The sequence below is a fragment of the Opisthocomus hoazin genome, chromosome 11 (assembly GCF_030867145.1).
Source record: "Opisthocomus hoazin isolate bOpiHoa1 chromosome 11, bOpiHoa1.hap1, whole genome shotgun sequence".
Lineage (NCBI taxonomy): Eukaryota > Metazoa > Chordata > Aves > Opisthocomiformes > Opisthocomidae > Opisthocomus > Opisthocomus hoazin.
The window spans coordinates 13,989,028-14,008,032 of record NC_134424.1 but is presented as its reverse complement, the minus strand read 5'-3'; the positions used below and the strand labels follow the sequence as shown (position 1 = coordinate 14,008,032).

The 19,005-nt window shown below is 58.3% G+C and overlaps 2 protein-coding genes across 3 annotated transcripts in view; both read left to right on the top strand.

Annotated features, from left to right (window-relative positions):
• Nucleotides 1-3,477, top strand: part of IP6K2 (inositol hexakisphosphate kinase 2) — a 30,895-nt gene extending 27,418 nt beyond the window's left edge. For both annotated transcript variants that reach the window (XM_075432699.1, XM_075432700.1), the window contains exons 5-6: nucleotides 315-490; nucleotides 2,693-3,477. In XM_075432699.1, the coding sequence (XP_075288814.1) occupies nucleotides 315-490; nucleotides 2,693-3,190 (674 nt within the window). In that variant the 3' untranslated portion in view covers nucleotides 3,191-3,477. The remainder of the gene's footprint in view (nucleotides 1-314; nucleotides 491-2,692) is intronic.
• Nucleotides 3,478-12,727: 9,250 nt separating this feature from the next.
• The window catches only part of NCKIPSD (NCK interacting protein with SH3 domain), a 54,553-nt gene continuing 48,275 nt past the window's right edge, over nucleotides 12,728-19,005 (top strand). The window contains exon 1 of the mRNA XM_075432667.1: nucleotides 12,728-12,955. Coding sequence (XP_075288782.1) covers nucleotides 12,785-12,955 — 171 coding nt within the window. The 5' untranslated portion in view covers nucleotides 12,728-12,784. The remainder of the gene's footprint in view (nucleotides 12,956-19,005) is intronic.

Here is a 19,005-nt window from a genome sequence, read left to right as displayed (position 1 = left end):
GAAGTCTCTTGCTAGGCAGGAAATAGTTCATAATTCAAAGTCATCTGCCAGATTATATTTCTATATGACCCTAGTTGCTTTTTTTTTTTTTCACTTAATGTGAAATTCACCTGTCTTCTCTAGAGACCAGTGAGACTGGAACTAGATATCCACTCTGCTTCATGCCAAGTTTGTGTAGCTGTAACTTGATAGGCTACTGTATACTGGCATGTTTTGGGTATGCTTAAAGTTAATAAGACTGGCACTACAAAATCTGTGACAGTTGTTTTGAAACCTGTATTCCACATTGTGAGGATTGTTCCTTAACTAATCAGAATTCATTTTGCTGGAAAACCTGACATCGCGATATGAAGTACCATGTGTGTTGGACCTTAAGATGGGAACCCGACAGCATGGAGATGATGCATCAGAAGAGAAGAAGGCTAATCAGATTCGCAAGTGTCAGCAGAGTACATCGGCTGTTATCGGGGTCCGAGTTTGTGGCATGCAGGTGAGAGGAAAACTCATTACATGTAGGGCAATACAGTTGCACTCCTTTCTGTTGGTGGGGTTTTTGGCTTATGTAGTCAATCCCATGTGTTGCTGTCTTTGAGGTCATAGAATCATTTAGGTTGGAAAAGACCTTTAAGATCGAGTCCAGCTGTTAACCAGACACAGCCAAGTCTACCACTAAACCATGTCCCTAAGCACCACATCTATGTGTGTTTTAAATACCTCCAGGTGTGGTGACCCCACCACTTCCATCAGCATTGTGTTCCAATGCTTGACAGCCCTTTCTGTGAGGAAGTTTTTCCTAGTACCCAATCTAACCCTCCCTTGGCATGACTAGAGGCTGTTTCCTCTTGTCCTGTTGCTTATTTTGGAGAAGAGACCACAGAATCACATTCTGTGATTCTGTGAGTTGAAAGGGACTTCTGTGGGTCATCTAGTCCAACCCTCCTGCCGAAGCAGGGTCACCTACAGCAGGCCGCAGAGGACCTTGTCCAGGCAGGTCTTGAATATCTCCAGAGAAGGAGACTCCACAGCTTCCCTGGGCAGCCTGTTCCAGTGCTCCGTCACTCTCAGAGGGAAGAAGTTCTTCCTCATGTTCAGACAGAACTTCCTGTGCTTCAGTTTGTGCCCATTGCCCCTTGTCCTGTCGGTGGACACTACTGAAAAGAGCTTGGCCCCATCCTCCTGACACCCACCCTTCAGATATTTATAAGCATTTATTAGGTCCCCTCTCAGCCTTCTCTTCTTCAGGCTAAACAAGCCCAGACCAACACCTGCCTCACTCCAGCCTCCTTACAGGTAGTTGTAGAGAGCGATAAGGTCTCCCCTCAGCCTCTTGTTTCTCTAGGCTGAGCAACCCTGGTTCCCTCAGGTGCTCCTCATAGGACTTGTTTGCTAGACCCTTCACCAGCTTCTTTTCCTTCAGTGAGGGGAGTGAAGAGGCTTTCGAGTGTCACTTGGTAGTTGAAGGTGGCAGCATGCGCTCTGCATCAGTGAATGTGTTCTCTGAGTACAAAAACAGTCTCCTCATAGCAGCAATTTAAAACTGTAGTAAAATTACTGTTTTGATTGTTTCAGGATAGCGTAGGAAACAATTGAAAGAAGGGTCTGCCAGTACATGCGTTTTGAATAAAGCATGTGGAAACCTGACAGAATATTAAGAAGGAATCCGTTCTGTGTTGCGGACTTTGAAAAGCCACAGATCTTTCACTACTTAAAGCAGACTTGTTGCAAAGTGCAGACGAGAATTGGCTTGGTAAATGTGATAAGACTCGTGGACAAATAAGGAGATAGTTGTGTGGACTTTCACCTGAGTTTTTCATTTACTTGTTTGTGTATTCCTCGAGTGACAAATGGGAAACAACTTATTTGTATTTCAGTCTTTTCTGAAGCATCTCATCCCATCCAGTAGATTCCAGGAATGCCAGCAGTGTGTGTTAGGTTCCACGGCATGACTGATGGCATGTTTGGTGTTCAGCTCACTGTTTAACTTCGGAGAAAACACGAGGCAGAAATGAAAGTGTAGGGGCTGCTTTTCTGACCACAGTGTGCTGGAATTTGAGTGGGGCCTGCTTATTGTTCACCTTTCGGTATACACCTGTGCTGGAAAACAAGGAGGAACTGTGGAGGCACCTGCAATCCTTACTTCACCCAGATGTTTAGGCATTACCGAGCTGTGGGTGTATAGACTATTCTGTACGAAGGAATCTTCCTGCAGGAGCACCTCCAACTCCTTTAAGTACAGAGAGTTGTGGGCATGCCTTAGTTTATGTAGGAGTGTTAGCTGTCACTTAGAGCTCAACATTCTGAGAATCAAGGGGAAAGCCCAAGAGCAGAGGCAGTTAATGAGCTGAGTGAGTGGCTGTGGTACAAGTTGTAGCTTGACTTTGGAGATCTTGGCCGCAGCTTTCCTAATCTCACTTAAACTCCTCAGTGTTACATTCCTAGTGGAAAGGCTCAAATCTGAATTGAAGGAATTTTGTTTCCTCCATGCCTCTGAGTTCCATAGACACTGCTGGATCTGTTAGCAGTTTCTGTAAGTGTGCAAGAGCAGTTTTAAGAATAATATATCATCTTGTAAAAAGCCCTCTGTAGCATGTCTTTGTATCTTTTTTTTTTTTTTTTTGACTCAATGCCTGGAGTCACTATTATCAGCATTTTTAACTATTTCTTTTCTCTTCTCTTGTGTTTGTATGTGCAGGTCTACCAGGCAGGTACTGGCCAGCTAATGTTCATGAATAAGTACCATGGAAGAAAACTGTCAGTCCAAGGATTTAAAGAAGCACTTTACCAGTTCTTTCATAACGGCAAATACCTGCGCAGAGAACTCTTTGAATCTGTTATTAAAAAACTGACTGAACTCAAGTCTGTCCTAGAGAAACAGGAGTCTTACCGCTTCTATTCGAGCTCCTTGCTGATCATTTATGATGGAAAGGAAAGGCAGGAAGTTGCTGTTGACTCGGACCCAGAGGACTTAGAGGACCTTTCGGAGGAATCTTCAGATGAGTCAGCAGGAGCATATGCCTACAAACCAACTGCTAGTACTGTTGATGTCCGTATGATAGACTTTGCCCACACAACCTGCAAGTACTATGGAGAAGATAGTGTGGTGCATGAGGGCCAGGACACGGGCTATGTTTTTGGACTTCAGAATTTAATAGATATTATTAAAGAAATAAGAGACGAAAGCAGTGAATAAACAGTGTGAATGCGCATCAATAGAAAGCACTATGGTGACTCTTTGTATTCCAAAATTATTGGCCACTTTCTGGTGGTAGGAATCTGTACAGGCTCCGCAGGGATAGTCATGTCGGAGTCAGACTTGTTTGGAGGGCATTTACTTATATTGGTGCTGGACCTAGCACTGGCAAAACTTGGTATCCTTATTTATTTTAACTTTCTTAAACATTCCATATTTGATTACTCAGATACCTCTGTTATCGCTGTGTGTATACGTTCCAATAAAATTCTTTTTGTTCATTGTAAGTGGTGCTTCTGTTGCTGTCGGTGACCGAGGAAGACGTGAAGCTCGGAGATCTGGCGGTGTGATGCAGAAGCAGTGTATGAACAGCAAGGCTTATGTGCCTTGTGAGGCTGCATGTGGAATAGCACATCTCTTCTGGGCCTCCGGCAGGAGCCATGGGCAAGCCCTGCTGAGGCACCGAGCTGGCCTGGGGCTGGGGCACCTGTGCTGTGAGGAGAGGCCGAGGCAATGGGGCCTGTGTAGAGCAGGGAAAGGACAGCCCAGAGGCACCAAACGGCAGGAGGCTGGCTGGGAGACCTCCGGAGGTCCCTTCTGGCTGGGGTGATGTGACTTTGATAAGTGAGAACTTGTCTCTTAACATCTCCAACGACCTTTTTCCTGTTTCAGGGTCTTGTAAACTAGAGCTTGTGCTGTGTAACCCATTTCCAGAGAGCTACTCTCATTTTTTTAATCTGAGCCAAAACATGCGTAAAACTCCTCCAAGATTAGCTGCAATGGCAGTGGCTGAGGAGAGTGGCTGAGCCTGAAAGGTGTCCTGAGGAGCTTAAAGTCTTACTGGGGACAAATAGACGGAAGGAGGTGTCAGAAAGTGAGAGAGGACAGTGAGTAACTGAAATAAAGATAATGGAGTAACTCCAAACCACTGGCTCTTCCTTTAAGAGTGGAACGCTTATCTCACCTTTTTTTTTTAGACAAATGACTTCTCCCCTTGTGAAGCCTCTAAGTCATCGTGGCAGGGCGAAAGAAAACTGGGTGTGGCAGTGCTGACGTCAGCGTGGGAGGTTGGTGCTCGCTACGTGCCCACGGTGAAGCGGTGAGTCCATGTGGCAGCCAAGAGTGTGGGGAGGCGGGTGAGGCTGGGATCACCTCCGCAGCCCATCCTCCAGCTTCCCGCAGGCGTGCTGAGGAGACAGGAGGTGGGATGTGACGGGAAGGCTGCAGATCCGCTGGTGGAAGGTCACCTTCGTCAATCGGCTCTAGCCCTGCAGCTTTAGCTGCATGTTCCCCAGCTGTTGCTATCAAGTTCTCCTGATCAAAGTCTCTGATGGCTGTCCTGTGCTCTTTTGTACTTTCTGAAGGGCTTTTTTACCTTTGCTCTTACAACATTAGTTTGTGATTGCTTTTTTGTGTCTGTTCCATAGTGTTCAGGCACAAACTGGTGTCAGTATTAAAGAGGTGCTCTTAGGCCGTGCAGTCACCTCCCTGTTTTATACCTACACGTGGGGGATTTCTCCGTCCTTAACTTGCCATTTGTTGCTGCTTCGTGAGTGCTGGGGGCCGCTGACAGGGCCCCACGAGCTGCCCCTGCGCTGCTCCTGGCACGGGCTGGGAACAGCCTTGGCGGGGAGGATGGGGCTGTTTATTCCCAGCACTTTCAATTTCTTTGAATTTGAAATCTGCTTTGGGCAGTGATCGCTGAGGCTTCCTGCCTGCTGCCCCTGCGACGTGCCGAAGGTGTGAGTCGGTGCCCGGCACACGGGAAGCGGCCGCGGCTGCAACGTGATGTTTCCTTTTCGGTTCTCCTGCTTAGGATGCGATGCCCTCTGCTAACGAGCTAATGACGAGCCTCTTGGCAGGCGCTGCGGTCGCCTGTTGCTGGTGCTGCGTGTGAATAAGCCTGCCTGTGCAGATTCATCTGATACACGGTTTGACTTTGCAGTCTGAAATTAGCAGGGATAAAGTCCTCTAATGTGCTCGGGTGACGTAGGAACTCCAAAGGGAATTCATAAAATCCGATGAGAACAATCGCATTTGCTGTGATGCAAGCTGCCTCCAGAACAAGTCCTCTTTGTTTGGCTGCCTGCAGACAGAGCCCGGGCTGCGGGCGGGGAGCTGCCCTCTTGGTAACGCTGCCAGCGGCGTCAGCCTGGGTCTAGACCCGGTCTCAGCACAGCCCGGTGTCAGCAGCCACGCCTGGAGCCCTTGGGGCTGTGTATGTAGTGTTAAAGCCCCAGGTGGGAAGGCAGGGGGGCAGCCTGGGCCCTCGCCTGTGCTTCCAAAATCCTTTTGCCAGCATTGAGGATTAGCGGGGGCTGTGCCAGCACCGCAAAGCACAGCAAGGTGGCTGGGAGCTTCCTGGGCCTGCCGCGGTGCAGGGCGGGAGCGGGGATAGAGATGACCTTTTTTGTCAGTTGCTTTAAGAGCTGTAAGAGCAAAACGGCAGGAGGAAAAATCTCCCTCACCTGCATGTTGACCTAAACCGCAGGCGTCCCGGCCCAGACCGTGCTCTCGAGGGTTAAAGAGGGGGCGACCAAGACCACGAGTCCCTCTGAATGACGCTGTCTCACAGAGTTCAAGAGCAAGTTTGTTTTCCTTCCATGCTGTTCTGCACAAATCCCTCCAAGCAGTTCCTTGTGTTTGTGGAAAGGCAATTGCGTAACGGCCAGCCTGAGACACGCTGGGCTCCCATGGCCCCTGCCTGCAAGCGGCCGCTCGTCATCCCTGTGCCCGGGCTGCTGGGAGGACCAGGGCGTGGGTCTGGGGAGGGGGGATGTGATGGCCCGGGCGTCCCCTGCCTAGGGACACGGTGAAGGACAGAGCGATGGAGCAACGGGAGAGCAGCAGCTGGGCTGGGGGAGACGCTTGAGGGCTTTTCTGTTCCTGCTTTGCCTCCATCCGCTGGCTGTGCCGGCAGGAGCACTGGGAAGGGGCAGCTGGGTGGCCCCCCAGCCTGTCCTGGGGAGCACAGAGCCCCAGCAGAGGCACCTCTGTGGTGGGGGATGGGGGGCTGGGGCAGGGACCCCCCACTCTGCGGCCACCTGCTCCGTGGAGGACGACGCTGAGCGCACGTCCCTGTTCCTCGCGGCTCCCCGGTGTCTGGTCCCCTCCCTGGCCGCTTCCTGATGCTTGGAGGGGACCCACCTTTTCCTGCCAGCCCAGGCCCAGCAAGGCCATCGATGTCCCCGGTCTCACCCTGCGCTGGGTACTCTGCCGGGGCTGGGTGAGGGGCAGTGCGTGGTCCAGCCTGGCTGGGCGCCGGCACCCGCAGCCCCGCTTCCCCGCAGCCTCCCCTGCGTGACGCTGTGCCAGCCCCGGGCTCGCAGGGAACCTCGCCGTGTGTAAATAGGTCACTTCCAGCCCAAAACTGGGGCAGCTACCGGGAATCGCCACGGGTCAGCTGGCCAGGGATGAAACGCGTTCCTGTAGCCGGCGCCGGCTTCTCCGGTGGATTGAGCTCTGCTCTGATGGCCAGGCGCTGGGGGCCGGGGGGCTGTGGCCCTGCCAGGGTCTGTTGTCGGGTGGCCCTGGCACTGGGCAGGGCAGGAGCAAGAAGAGGTAAAGGACTGGCCATGGCCCCCCGGAGGTGAGGACACATTCGTCTCTGTGCTGTCCCTGCCTCTTGAGTCGCTGCTGGTCGTCTTCCCCCGAGCTGGGTCCCTGCCAGCGGGGAGGGACACACAGATGGCTTTTGTGGAGCAAGAGCAACATATTTCCCCGTGGCTGGGCAGCAGCATCCCCACAGGACAGCGTCCCGTGTCGCTGTGGCCTCTGCCCCAGGGAGAGTGGTGTGCCCTGCTCACCCCACGGCCCCCGGGCTGCAAAGTGCTGGGGCCCCAGCACGACACAGGGCACGTCCCGCTGCCCCAAGCTGGCCGGGGACACGGTGACTCCCGGTGGATGGGGGCAGAGGGACCCTGTGCCCTTGCAGCCCCATGGCACCCACTGCCCCAGGGACAGCGTGTGCTGCATGCAGCTGAGTAGTCGTGCTTTTGCCGTTTCTAATGGTGGTGGGGTCAAGTCTGCGTAAGCGGACACTGATAAATCTGGTTTTAAGCCGTTTCTATGGTGATGCCGTAGTGGGGCTGAGGGCAGGCATCCGTCCCTCCTGCGCTGTGGGTCCGTCCTGGGCACAGGATGCCAAGGGTCCCGCACTGCCACTTGGCCGGCTGCAGCGGTGCCGCAGTCCGGAGCCGCACAGGGCAGGGCAGAGGTGACCGGGAATGGCTCGTGCTGCTGGCTGGGAGCTGCCGGGGGCGAAGCCGCCTTCCCCGAGTTGTATGGAAATGAGGGTTGGCTAAGGGGCCTCCCGCAGCCGCCTCTTGCCCACCCCTCGCTCACAGCCTGCGACTCAGCCCCCTGCGTGACGGCAGAGCGAACCCCAGTGGCGAGTCTGGTGCCAGCCCCCCCCACGCTGAGCACCCCGCTCCTCCGGCATGGCCCCCCACCCCGGCACCCCTCGCCTGCTGCGCCCACTCCCTGCCCAGGGTTCTCACTCAGGTGAGGGCTGTGGGCAGGGACATGTCCCTGGTCCCCCTGCCCTGTGGACAGCGTGGGCGTCAAAGGGTGACGCTGGCAGGCAGCCTGATGTCTGCCATGTTGGGCTGTGTGCACTGGGCTGCTGGCTCCAGGTGGGGCCACCGGCTCTGTCCCCTTTTCTTTCTTGGGTTTCCACCATAGAAATGTCCCTGCCAGCCCAGCTGCGACAGGCTGTGCTCGCCCCGCAGGGTGTTTTCAATCTCCCTGGAAGGGAAGCAGAGGAGCTCCTCCAGCCCACAAGGCCAGGATCTGCCACTGCACCCCGGGCAGCCCCTCGCTCTGCAGCTCTTCCCCGGCCAACACTTGTGCAACGGGGAGAGGACATGAGAAAGGTGATGCTGGGCAACGCAGCGTTGGCTTGGCTCGAGACATCAACTCGAGAGCGCGTCTCCTTCGCCCTGGCAGCCCTGCCGTGGGGAGGACGGCGTGGGGACCCCGGGCCGTGGTGCTGCACCCTGCCGAGCGCCTTACCCCGGGTCCTTCCCGCTCTCCTCTCGCTATGCGAATGCCTTCTGCCGGCACCTGGGTTTTACGCCGCAGGCACGCTGAGGCGAGGAGCCTGGCTGCTCGGCTGGTGGCAGAAAAAGCGGTATTCCCCCGAAACGGCTGTTCCCGCAGCACGGCATTGCCGCCTGCAGAGCCGGGAAGGGGCTGGCCTGTGGCTGCGGGCCGGCGCAGGGCTCAGCAGGTCATGATGGGAGCAGAGAGCTTAATGAAGAGCAGGGCACTGCTGCATGGAGCCAGAGAGCTTGTTTTGCCGAAGCAGCACTGCTGGGCGGGCCGGGCTGCGTGCCGCTCGCCTTGCATCCCTTCCCGCAGCATCTCCCGGTCACCCCGCCGCCATCCCTCAACTCTCCCGACCTTCTGTCTTCTCCGTTTCCAGGAAGCGCAGCTGTTGGCAGGGCTGGCGGCTCCTTCCTCCGGCCGCAGGAGGGGCCTGGGCCCCCGCCAGCCCAGAGCGGGGCTCTGTGCAGGACGGGGTTGTGCAAGGAGCCCTGCAGACACCCCAGCCCCGCGGGCGGGCGGAGGGGAGTGGGTCCCAGAGCCACCCACCGCCCCGACGCCTTCGGCTCCGTCCCCCTTCAGACTCCGCCAGCAGAGCAGCCCCTCGCTGGTGTTTTCGGGCTCAGCGCGGGGCGCCGTGTCCTTGGCAAGCGGCGGCAGCAGGGTTCGCTGCTGGCTGGCGGGGTGCCCGGCCCTGCTGCTGGCAGGCAGCGCTGGCTTCGGGGCTTGTCCCGTCAGCAAGCTGATGTGGTTGGAGGGGGCAGACCTCCCGTCAGCGATGCCGGAGTGTTTTCTGTGTGGGGCTGCGCTCCCGGCCGCCAGCCACCCCAGCTTGCTCAGGGCCATGTGCATGGCACGAGGTGCAGAGCTGCCCAAGCTCCACATCTCGCTCAGGAGCAGGGACATGTGTGTGTGTCCCAGCGCCCAGCGCAGCCCCTGACCCCCACAGTGCCCAGCTGCCACCGGTGCTGCCGCCCGGGCTGGCCCGGCCGTGGGCGAGCGGGCAGAGCCCAGCCCCACACCTCGCCCTCCTGCTCTGCCACGGAGGTGGCTCCAGTCCGTGGCAGCCTTGGTGGCTCTGCCACCTCCAAACCTCCCTCCCCAGGGGAGGTGGCTGGACCAGCTTCCAGCAGAGCTGCGGGGGGCACGTGGGTCTGCCTGTGGAGGGGCTGGGGCTGCTCCCACCCTGCCCGCCGTGCCCTGCGGTTGGCAGGAGCCAGGCAGGGCTGATCCTCCTGCCTGGAGCAGGTTTTGCAGGAGGAAGGGCTGCCAGAACGTCAGGAAACAGGGACATGGCCAAGGGGCGTCCCAGTGCCTCCCTGCCCCACTCACGGACACCCCTGGTCCCCACGGGACGTGCTGGGGGTGCTGCCCCTGGAGCCCCCGGCCCCGGGTTCCCGCAGCACCTCCACCCCGGATGACTTTTTGCCCAGAGAGCGCTGGCGGGAGCACGATAATATTTGCACACCTAAAAGCAGAGCGATTGATCCCACTGCTCTTTTGCAACGTGTTGACGACGGGGCAGTGCGGAATTATATAAGCGTACGCGGAGCTGGCAAGTTTGTGTTTCCATCATACGAGGGCGGTTGTGCAACGCTTCCCCTCCACGGCCCCGGAGCAAAGCGGGTCGGTGGGGCTGCCGGGGCTTCGGCAGAGGCTGCCACGCGCGCAGGGCCCTGGAAGTGCTGATGGGGATCCTGGTCCCCCAGCGCAGAGGGCAGGGGGTGCCAGCCTTGTTATCTGCAGTCTCAAGTGTGGCTTTAAATGTCACCCGCAAATGACACAGCGGGGTCCTTGCTCCTTGCCCCTCTCCGTCCAAGACAGATCGCCCTGCACTTGCTGTTTGGAGCCGATTCCCCAGCAGCAGGAACCCGTCCTGGGCTCCCAGCGCCCTCACAAGCTCTTTGCCCCCGGCGCCCTGTACCCGGGCGCAGGAGGGTTTGCAGAGCCCCGTGCAGAGGACATTGGGCCCCTTCCCGGCACCGTGCCGAGCAGAGGGCGGCCGGTGTGTGGGTGGTGGGTGCCTGCACCCCCCCAGCTGCCGTCGCTGCCGGCACAGCCTGTGCTGCCGGCTTCGCGGAAAGAAAGCGCCGTTATCCCAGTGCAAACAGGAGCTGGGCTCGCGCCAGGGAGCGGCCGGGGCTCGGCTGGAGCGGGGGTACGGCTGCCAGCAGACCCCGCGGCAGGGCAAACGCTGCAGCCGGAACCAGGGCCGGCGGCGGTGCCACAGGCAGGGGACGGGCAGGCATGGGGGATCCCAGCCCCGCGGGATCCGGGTGATGCCAAGAGTGATCACCCCACAAGCGGGAAGCGCTGCTCCCCAGCTGCCCACCCCTCGCCCACCGTCACACCGTGCCCCGCCGGGCATCTGGAAAGGACCGGGACCAGGCACGAAGCCCAGACCTGAAACAGCTCCTGAAGATGCCCCAGCTGCATCTCAGGGTTCCCATGCACGGTTCCCTGTCGCTTTCCAGCCCAAAAGCGCCCAGGTTCAGCTCGCGGCGGCGATGCCCGGTGTGCTGCCCGCAGCCGGGGCGCCTGGGCAGCCGCTCGCTCCTGGCCCATCCGCCGCCCTCACCGCCGTCCCCAGGCTCAGCCAGCATTCCCTCACCCGCAGCTCTGGGAAAGCCGGGGGGCCGGGGAGGCCGTGCTGGGAGCAGGCGGGGGCTGTGGCGGCCGCAAGCCTGGCTTTTATTGTGTAACCACGGGCTGGATTTGGTTGTTGGTGGTTTCTGGGTGGAATAAACTCCCCCATCACTGGGAGGGGGGGCGTCTGCGGAGCATTCCATCTCTGCACCCCTCCATCCCCGCACCCCGGCGGGGTGGCAGGGTGGGCAGGATGGGTGAGGGGTGTCTCTGCGCTGGGCTCAGCTGCAGGAGCAAGTGTACCAGCCCTGGTGGGGTGTCACAACCCGAGCACGCCCCAAGCCTCGCCGCTCTCAGCCTCGTGCTGGGGTCTCCATACTGGCTTGGCCAGGTGGAAAAATCCTCTCGTCCCTAGGGCAGCACGGAGACAGCGCTGGCTGGGGAAGAGGGAAGGGGGCGATGCGCTGCAGGGCTGACACCCGCGTCCCCAGGGCAGCAGGAGGGGCTCGGACCCCCGGCAAGGGCAGTGGGGGCCTGGAGGGAGCTGCTGGTGTCTGGGTGGTGGCCCAAGGGCTGTTCTCCTGGAATGGGGCATCAAGGCACAGATGGACAGGGCTAGGGGCAGTCGTGTCCCCTCCGAGAGCTCCTGGCCCAACGGGCAGTGCCCCCGCGTCCCCACGGCCACGCGCCAGGTCACCGTGTCCGCTGTGGGGCACGGCGTGGGGCCAGGCCCCTGCTCTGGCTCTGCCCGATTTCCACGCTGGGGGGGAGTGGGACACGGCCGTTCTCCGCAGGGCAATGGGACCGTTCCCGGGGACCTAACCTGGGGGAACCCCCCGTGGGCCGGGAGCAGGGCTTGGTGCCCCGGGTGGGGGCTCACCGGTGCACGGGGACTGCAGGATTTAGTGGCACTGGTTGCTGCAATATGGGACTCCCAGAGGAGGGCGCTTCTTGGGGGGTTCCCGCCTGGGCTGGAAAGAGTTTGGGGGGGAAGTGGTGCACCAGTGTTCGGCCTGGACGTGGTGGTCAGATGGGCCGGTGCAAAGGTGGGCGATGGGTGATGGGTAGTGGGTGACCGGCAATGGGCTCCCGGGGACGGCAGTGACCCGGGCAAAGCCGTGACAGAGGAGGCACACCAGGACACAAACAGACCAGTGCTGTGGAGGCGTCAGTGCTAGCAAGATCCTGCCAACGGTCCATCCCCGGGGGTCCATCCTGGGGGATTCGTCCTGGGGTCTATCCCGGGGTCCATCCCAGGGCTTCATCCCAGGGCTCCATCCCAGGTGATCGGTCCCAAGCCTCCATCCTGGAGATCGGGCCCGGGGTTCATCCCGGGGGTCCATCCTGGAGGATCGGTCTGGGCTCCATCCCAGGGGTCCATCCCGGGGTCCATCCCAGGGTTCCATCCCAGGGTTCCGTCCCATGGTTCCATCCCAGGGGTCCATCCCATGGTTCCATCCCAGGGGTCCACCCCGGGGTCCATCCCATGCTTCCATCCCATGGTTTCATCCCATGGTTCCATCCCGGGGTCCATCCCAGGGGTCCATCCTGGGGAATTGGTCTCGGGGTCCATCCCAGGGGTCCATCCCATGGTTCCATCCCATGGTTCCATCCCGGGGTCCATCCCGGGGTCCATCCCATGCTTCCATCCCATGGTTCCACGCCGGGGTCCATCCTGGGGGTCCATCCCATGGTTCCATCCCAGGTTCCCCCTCCGCTGCCGCCCCCGCGGCGCTCCGCGAGCCGCTGCTGCCCCCTGCTGGGCGCTGCGCAGCACCCGGACCGCCCGGAGGCGGCGTGAGAGGCGCCGCCGCGCCGCCAGGTGGCGGTGCGGCGCGGCGCAGTGCGGGGGCGAGGCGCGGCGGTGACGCCGGGGGGGTGTGGCCGCGCGGGGGGCGTGGCGGGCCGGGCCGGGCCGGGCCGAGCCGGGCCGCGGCGTTCGGGGGTGCCGGTGCCGCCGCCATGTACCGGGCCCTGTACAGCTTCCGCTCGGCCGAGCCCAACTCGCTGCCCTTCGCCGCCGGGGAGACGTTCCTGCTGCTGGAGCGCAGCAACCAGCACTGGTGGCTCGTCACCCGCGCCGGCTCCGGCGAGACGGGCTACGCGCCGGCCTCCTACCTCCAGCGGCTGCAGGTGGGCCGGGCCCCGGCGGGCTGCGGTGCCGGCCCCTGTCTGCGGCGCCGGGGGGTCCCGGGCGGCTCTTCCGCCGCCCCCCGCGGGGGCTTTGCCGTGGGCTGGGGGAGCAGCCGGGCCGGCCCCAGCCCCCCGGCGCGCTGCCCGGGGGAGCGGGGCCTGCGGGGGGGCAGCGTGAGGGCTCGGCAGGTCCGCCCGGAGGAGGTGGGCTGGGGAAGGGTCCCCTGGGCGCCCGCTGGCCGGCTGTCGGGGCCGAGGGGCCGGCTTCGCTGCCGCCCGGGCGCGGGAGAGGGGAGCGGCAGGCCCGGGGGGTGCCCTGGGGAGGGGGCGAGGGCCGTCTCCGTGCCGGCTGCTCCGCCGCGGGGGTTCCTGCTCGCCCGGCACCTCCCGCCACCGCCACCCCGACCCCGGGGACGGAGCTGCGCCCTGCGGGGGGGCCGGAGAAGCCGCCGCGGCTGCCGGTGCGGGCGGTCACAGCCGAGCCCGTGGCGCTGGCGACCGCGGGGGGTGCGGGGGCTGCCAGGCCCTGGCGGGGTCGGGGGGGGGAGCGCGCCCCGGGCAGCTGCGGGCGTCACGGGGAGGGGGTGCTTGCGGCTCGTACAGCGGAGGGTGCGGAGGGATGGAAGTTATACCCGGCCTCTCATAGAAGGGGAATTCGTGGGGGTTCTGGGCCTCGGGGGGTTGCTGCGGGAGCCGCACCCCGAACAGCCTCCCGTCAGTGAAGGGGTGGCTGCACGCAGGTGAGCGGGTGGGCCTGCTGGTGGCTGAGGGTTGGTGGCAGAGCCCTTTATTTCAGGGTGCCGCTGATGCTCCTGCAGATGCCGTTGCATTTCGGGTTAGCAGGAGCCCGGCCTGTAAGTGAGCGCGGGTGCGTGCCTCGCGGTGAGCCGGGGCAGCGCCGGGTCTCTGCCCGCTGCCTGGTGCGGGAGCCCGCGTCCCTCTGAGCCTCCCCGGGGCTCCTCCGCAGCCTGGCGGGAGGGGACAGCTTGCGTATCAGTAAGCCCTTAAGCTGTTTACAGGAGCTATTTAGTTACAGAGCAAAGACCTTATGAAACTAGATTTTAAAACCCCACGGTGGCATAGCTCCAGGCTGCTGCTCGTGAGTCTCCTCTCTGCAGTCCCCTGCTTCGTTTGCTGGTGTGGCATGACGTCTGCTCGCTGCCGTAGGTGCGGGAGCCTTCTCCCAGGCTCCCTTCAGGAGCAGCCTTCCCGCGTCTCTCCACCTCGCTCATACCAGATTCTAAGCCTTGGAGGAAAAGCGTTTCTGTACTGGCTTTACACTCGTTTATCAGGTTGTTTTGCTGTAGCCTTAAGATAGCGTGCAGCTGAGTCCTGACATTCTGTTAGTAATTCACTAATATTAAAGCAGCGTTGCTGGTGACTTTGTGAGCGCTCTTATCTGGTTCAGATGTAACTCTCCCAAATGCCCTTAGACCTGGTAGCAGGAAACAGAAGAGCCTTCCCTGCATCCGTTCCTCTTGTTTTGTCCGTTAAGTTCCCGGCACCAGAACTTGCCTGACGATGCGCGAGGCAGCAGGATCTAGTTTGCTGCTCTGCAGCTGCAGTAATGCTCTGTGTCTGTGACTCTTTCCGCAGTTGCATCCTGACCAGCTCCAAAGGGCTGATCTGAAACCAGAACCCCCTTTTATTCATGGGAGAAGGCATCTGCTTGCTGAAAGCTTGCTTGAGACTGTTTGCTGAATGTCCGGGATGAGAGTGCAAACAACCAGTTTTGATTTAATAAGGGCACTGAGACTAATTAGTGGCAGCAATGTGGGAGGCAATTAATGCTGCTCCAATCACAACAGAAAAAAACCCCAGCTAATGATTAGTGTTAGCGTGCTTAGCAGGGAGAGAGAGTGGCCAACAGGAGTCACCATTGTAAAAGTCAGCCTTCGGCCTCGTTAGCAGTGCAGTCAGGTTCCAGGTGAGCAATAGGTTGCACAACCGACAGCAGCAAATCTCCCGAAAGCCCCTCGCAGCAGGCCCCCGAGAGGATGCTCATGGGAGAGGCTTGGGCTGCTGGTGCTGCCGCCATCCGCAGTTAGGAGCATTAGCTTTCTTCTGAGCTCCTCTCGATTTTCAGGGTTTTTTTGGTCAGCTTTCATAGATTCGGCAATTTCATGCTTTGGCTTCTCTAGAGGAAAAAATAATTCCCATTTATTATTTAAAGCTTATTCTTGGCTGATGTCTTGTTGCAAATGCGGCAGAATTTTGTACTGAAATCTTTGTGGCTCAGCGTTGCTATTAAAAGAGGGTTAGTCGTGGGGGGGGGAAAACCAATAAATCCTTTTTAGAAACACGTAATGCCGCTAAGAAATAAGTCAGGACCAAGCCAGGGCACCAGAAGGTGCAGATGGTGTGATGTTAATTGGGGTCCATTAGAAACGCCCAGCTTCAGCTGAGATTCCTGCTGACTTTACTCTTCTGTAGTTGGCTTTCAGCTCAGTTGTGCGTTATTAAGAGTCGTGTCAATTCGAGTGCCATTCTGGGGATAGATACTGAAGCCGTCGGGCAGTGAGAGGGAGGGATGGGGCCGCGTGCCGCTGAGCGGGGCCAGGCTGTGAACTGCGAGCTGAGCGAGCTGCTTGCCGAAACGCCGGCCTCGCGTGCGGCTGAGCCCCGGCTCTGCACACCCACGGTGCAGATCTCCAGCGGCAACGCCGGCAGGGACAGCGGTAGCGAGCAAAGCGTAACGAACTTGGGGGCTGACAGGTGCTGTTGCCGAGACAAGTGAAAATGTGTACCCATCGCTGCGCTGGCCGGTAAGAGCACGCAGGGTAATTGCCTCCAGCTATTGACGGAGCAAGAGACAAATGCTGATATCTAATGCCAGGCAAATACTGCTGCAGCGAAGCTGTTGGCTCGGGTGCCGTGGCTTCTGTTTGAATGGAAAGGTGCCCGTCAGCACAAGGTTGGTGTTTTGTCTCCAGCTGTGTCCTGGTGCTTCAGCGAGGTATGACTGGCAGAAAAATGCGGAGATTAAACTGGAGTTTAGCATGTCCTCTGGAGTCAAACAGTCACTGCAGAAGGCAGGCCTTGCAAAGCTTTATGTGAAGCTTTAGAAGATTCAATTTAGAAAGCTTCGTTAGGAGCAGGAGGTTCACTCGGTGTCAGGAAGGGACAAATGCTGAGTCTAGCACAGAATAAAGGTTCTTCCTTTGGGTTAAATAGCCCATATGTTGCTATCATCGCACTGGGACGTGTGATATCATAACAGGAGTCGAGTTATTCCAGGTTCGGCTGAAGGCCAGACCGCACCACAGCAGCACAGGGAGTGTGAGGTGAGCTGCTGTCCTTGAGGATGCCAAGCTACGGGTGACACTTGGCCTTCCAGGAAGGTTCATTACCTCTGCTCTCAGCGGGATGGGGAGCAGGGCAGGAGCTGGCCTGCTGCTGGCCGTGGGACCCACGTATGGGAGCAGCAGTCTGCTCCAGCTCTGTCTTCACCAGGCACCACGGCTGGCCTTGCCTGCTCTCGTGTCTGTGCTGACCCAGGCTGCATTCCCCGTCAGTAGAAGTGTTGATATTACACGCCAAGGAGGGGAATGGCAGCCGTAAAATGCTGTGTTGGTAAATGTCAGGGGTGCACAAAGAAGTGCTAAGTTGCAGGAGGATGTTTCTTGGTGAGGTGGGAATGGTTTAGCATGCTGACTGCTGCACTGAAGGGGCCTGTCAGCTGCTCAGCTTCATTAAGCCGTTAGGGAACGGCTTTGAAATTACTATTAATAGCCTATACAAAATGACTTGAAATTTATTTGGAATAACTGAAATATTGTTTGAAATGTGAGTTTAGATTCTCTGCTGAGCTGAGGCCTCCCCTGCTCTGCCACACTTTCACGTTGTACCTCTGGAGGAGCGGGAAGGGGGCTGTCTGGGTAGGAAGGGGCTTGTGCCGATGGCCAGGAAGCTCCGGAACGTCTGGTGAGAAAACGGACCCAGCCAAGAGTGGGATGAGCATTTTGAGGATGCCTTGGATTGCTGTTTACTGTATCTTTTTCTACAAGAATAAACAGGCATGTGATAAAAATAAGAGACTGCTTCATGCAGCCTAGCAACAACTCGACGTTCTCCTGCAGCACCAGCAGATGCCCAGCAGCAGAATACAGGTAGTCCTGGCCAGGCGGGCGCAGGAGTGGTGTTTCACCTCCCAAGCTGCAGAGAGAAGAGAGGTTTCTGCGATAGAGTGAATTTTGAGTTCTCCTCTGTTTGCAGGAAACCCCTTCGTCCTGGCTCGTGCTGCAGCGTTGGCGTGGGTTCAGGCTTGGAGACGCGTCGTGCAGCGAGGCTGCGCAGGAGATGCCTTTCCTTCCAGACCGAGCGTGCCGGGGCTCAAAGCGCAGGGGTGGCTGCTCCTTGAGCCTGAGCCCACCTCCTACGCCCGCTCCCACCACCCGCCCTTCCCTGTGCTGCCTCTGTTCTTGTCGGCCCCGCTCATAATTAATTCCGTGCACTGGCTTGCTGGAAAACTCTTTGTTTCCACAGGATCACAGCATGGTAGGGGTTGGAAGGGACCTCTGTGGGTCAGCCCGCTGGCGAAGCAGGGTCACCTACAGCAGGCTGCACAGGACCTTGTCCAGGCGGGTCTTGAATATCTCCAGAGAAGGAGAATCCACAACCTCTCTGGGCAACCTGTTCCAGTGCTCCATCACCCTTAAAGGTTCTAATCTGGTTGCTTCTCTGCCAGGATAGCAAATGCGTTGGTTCAGTGGCAGAGTGGGATGCGCTGAGGCTGGTGCCAGCACGGGAGCCCTGGGGGAGCAGCGAGCTGTGGCAGCTCAGGTACTGTCACACCTTTCACGCGAGCGTGGAGATGATGGTGGTTGCGGAGCATGGAGCTGGTTGTACGGTGTCAATCAATCAGATGCTCTGATAGCAAATCCCCAGTCACTAGAAACTGAGCTTTGGCAATTGTGCTTTGCTGTAAGAGTTTCTCCCTCCGTCTACATAAAATCCAACTTTAAACTCGGTGCTCCTGCCTGCTGGCAAAGTTCCTCTCGTTGCTCCAGAACAGAAGGTGGTCATCGTGCAGGCTGGCGTACAGACTGTGTCCTGCGCTGGAGCCCGCGTCGTTGTTTGTCATCTGCGGGTTTGATGGAGCTTTCAATGGGCGTGAGGGCTGAATCCCAACACTCGCACAGATCCTGAGTAAGCTCTGAGGCTAAAAATAAAGTTTTATTTTGGAGAATAAGCAGCTGGTAGCGCTTTGCAGCTGAGGCTGTGTTTCTTGACACATGCAAAGAACTGAAAGAATGAAGCATTTTTCTCTGGGCTGTCGCAGCAACAGAGATGCTATCACATCAGAGCTGCTAATGCTTTGAGATGAAGTTTTATTCTGGAGACTAAATTACACAGGGGGATTATAACCATTTCTAATTACTGTAGCTAAAGACCTGAAATTTTAGCCAGAAGTTCTGCAGTCTTTCACAGTTCAGAGTGATTAAAGTAGAAGTACTCTAATGATCTTTTGCCTCTGTTTTTGTTTGGGTGTGAAGAAGTGTTCTTCTCACTTTGATTAGAAATAATTAGGCTTTTTGACAGTGGATAGAATTTGCCTTTGTGACCTGGGCGCCCATGTCTGAGCAGTATGGGTGGTCTGTGCTTGTCGCTCCTGCAGCCGTGCAGTGGCTGAGCGGGGTGGGGTGGCACTGGTGGGTGCTTGGGTGGTCCCAGTGGGTTTGCATTGGGCTGGAGGTGTTCAGCCTGTTTCAGGGCTGAACAGCGTGAAGGTCATCTTGGTCAGAAGTGGGCAAGCAGTAGGGAGAAGTCTGAGAGCCCACGTCTGCTCTGGAGTGATGTGGCTGTGCCTCTGTTCTCCTAGGAGGAAGGGCAAGGTGAGGGGGAGGTTGGCACGAAGAGATGTGCCATTTTCTTCTAGGTCTTTGGAGAGGTACTTGCCCAGAACTGATAGACACAGTCTGGTTTTCAGCTTCCCCGTGGGGCTGCAGTGTCTGCCAGGTCATTTGCACCCCTGCTTTCCAGCGCCGGTCTGGCCATGAGATTTCACTGTGCTACGCGTGCAGTTATATTGCAGTTTTACTGATCAGATC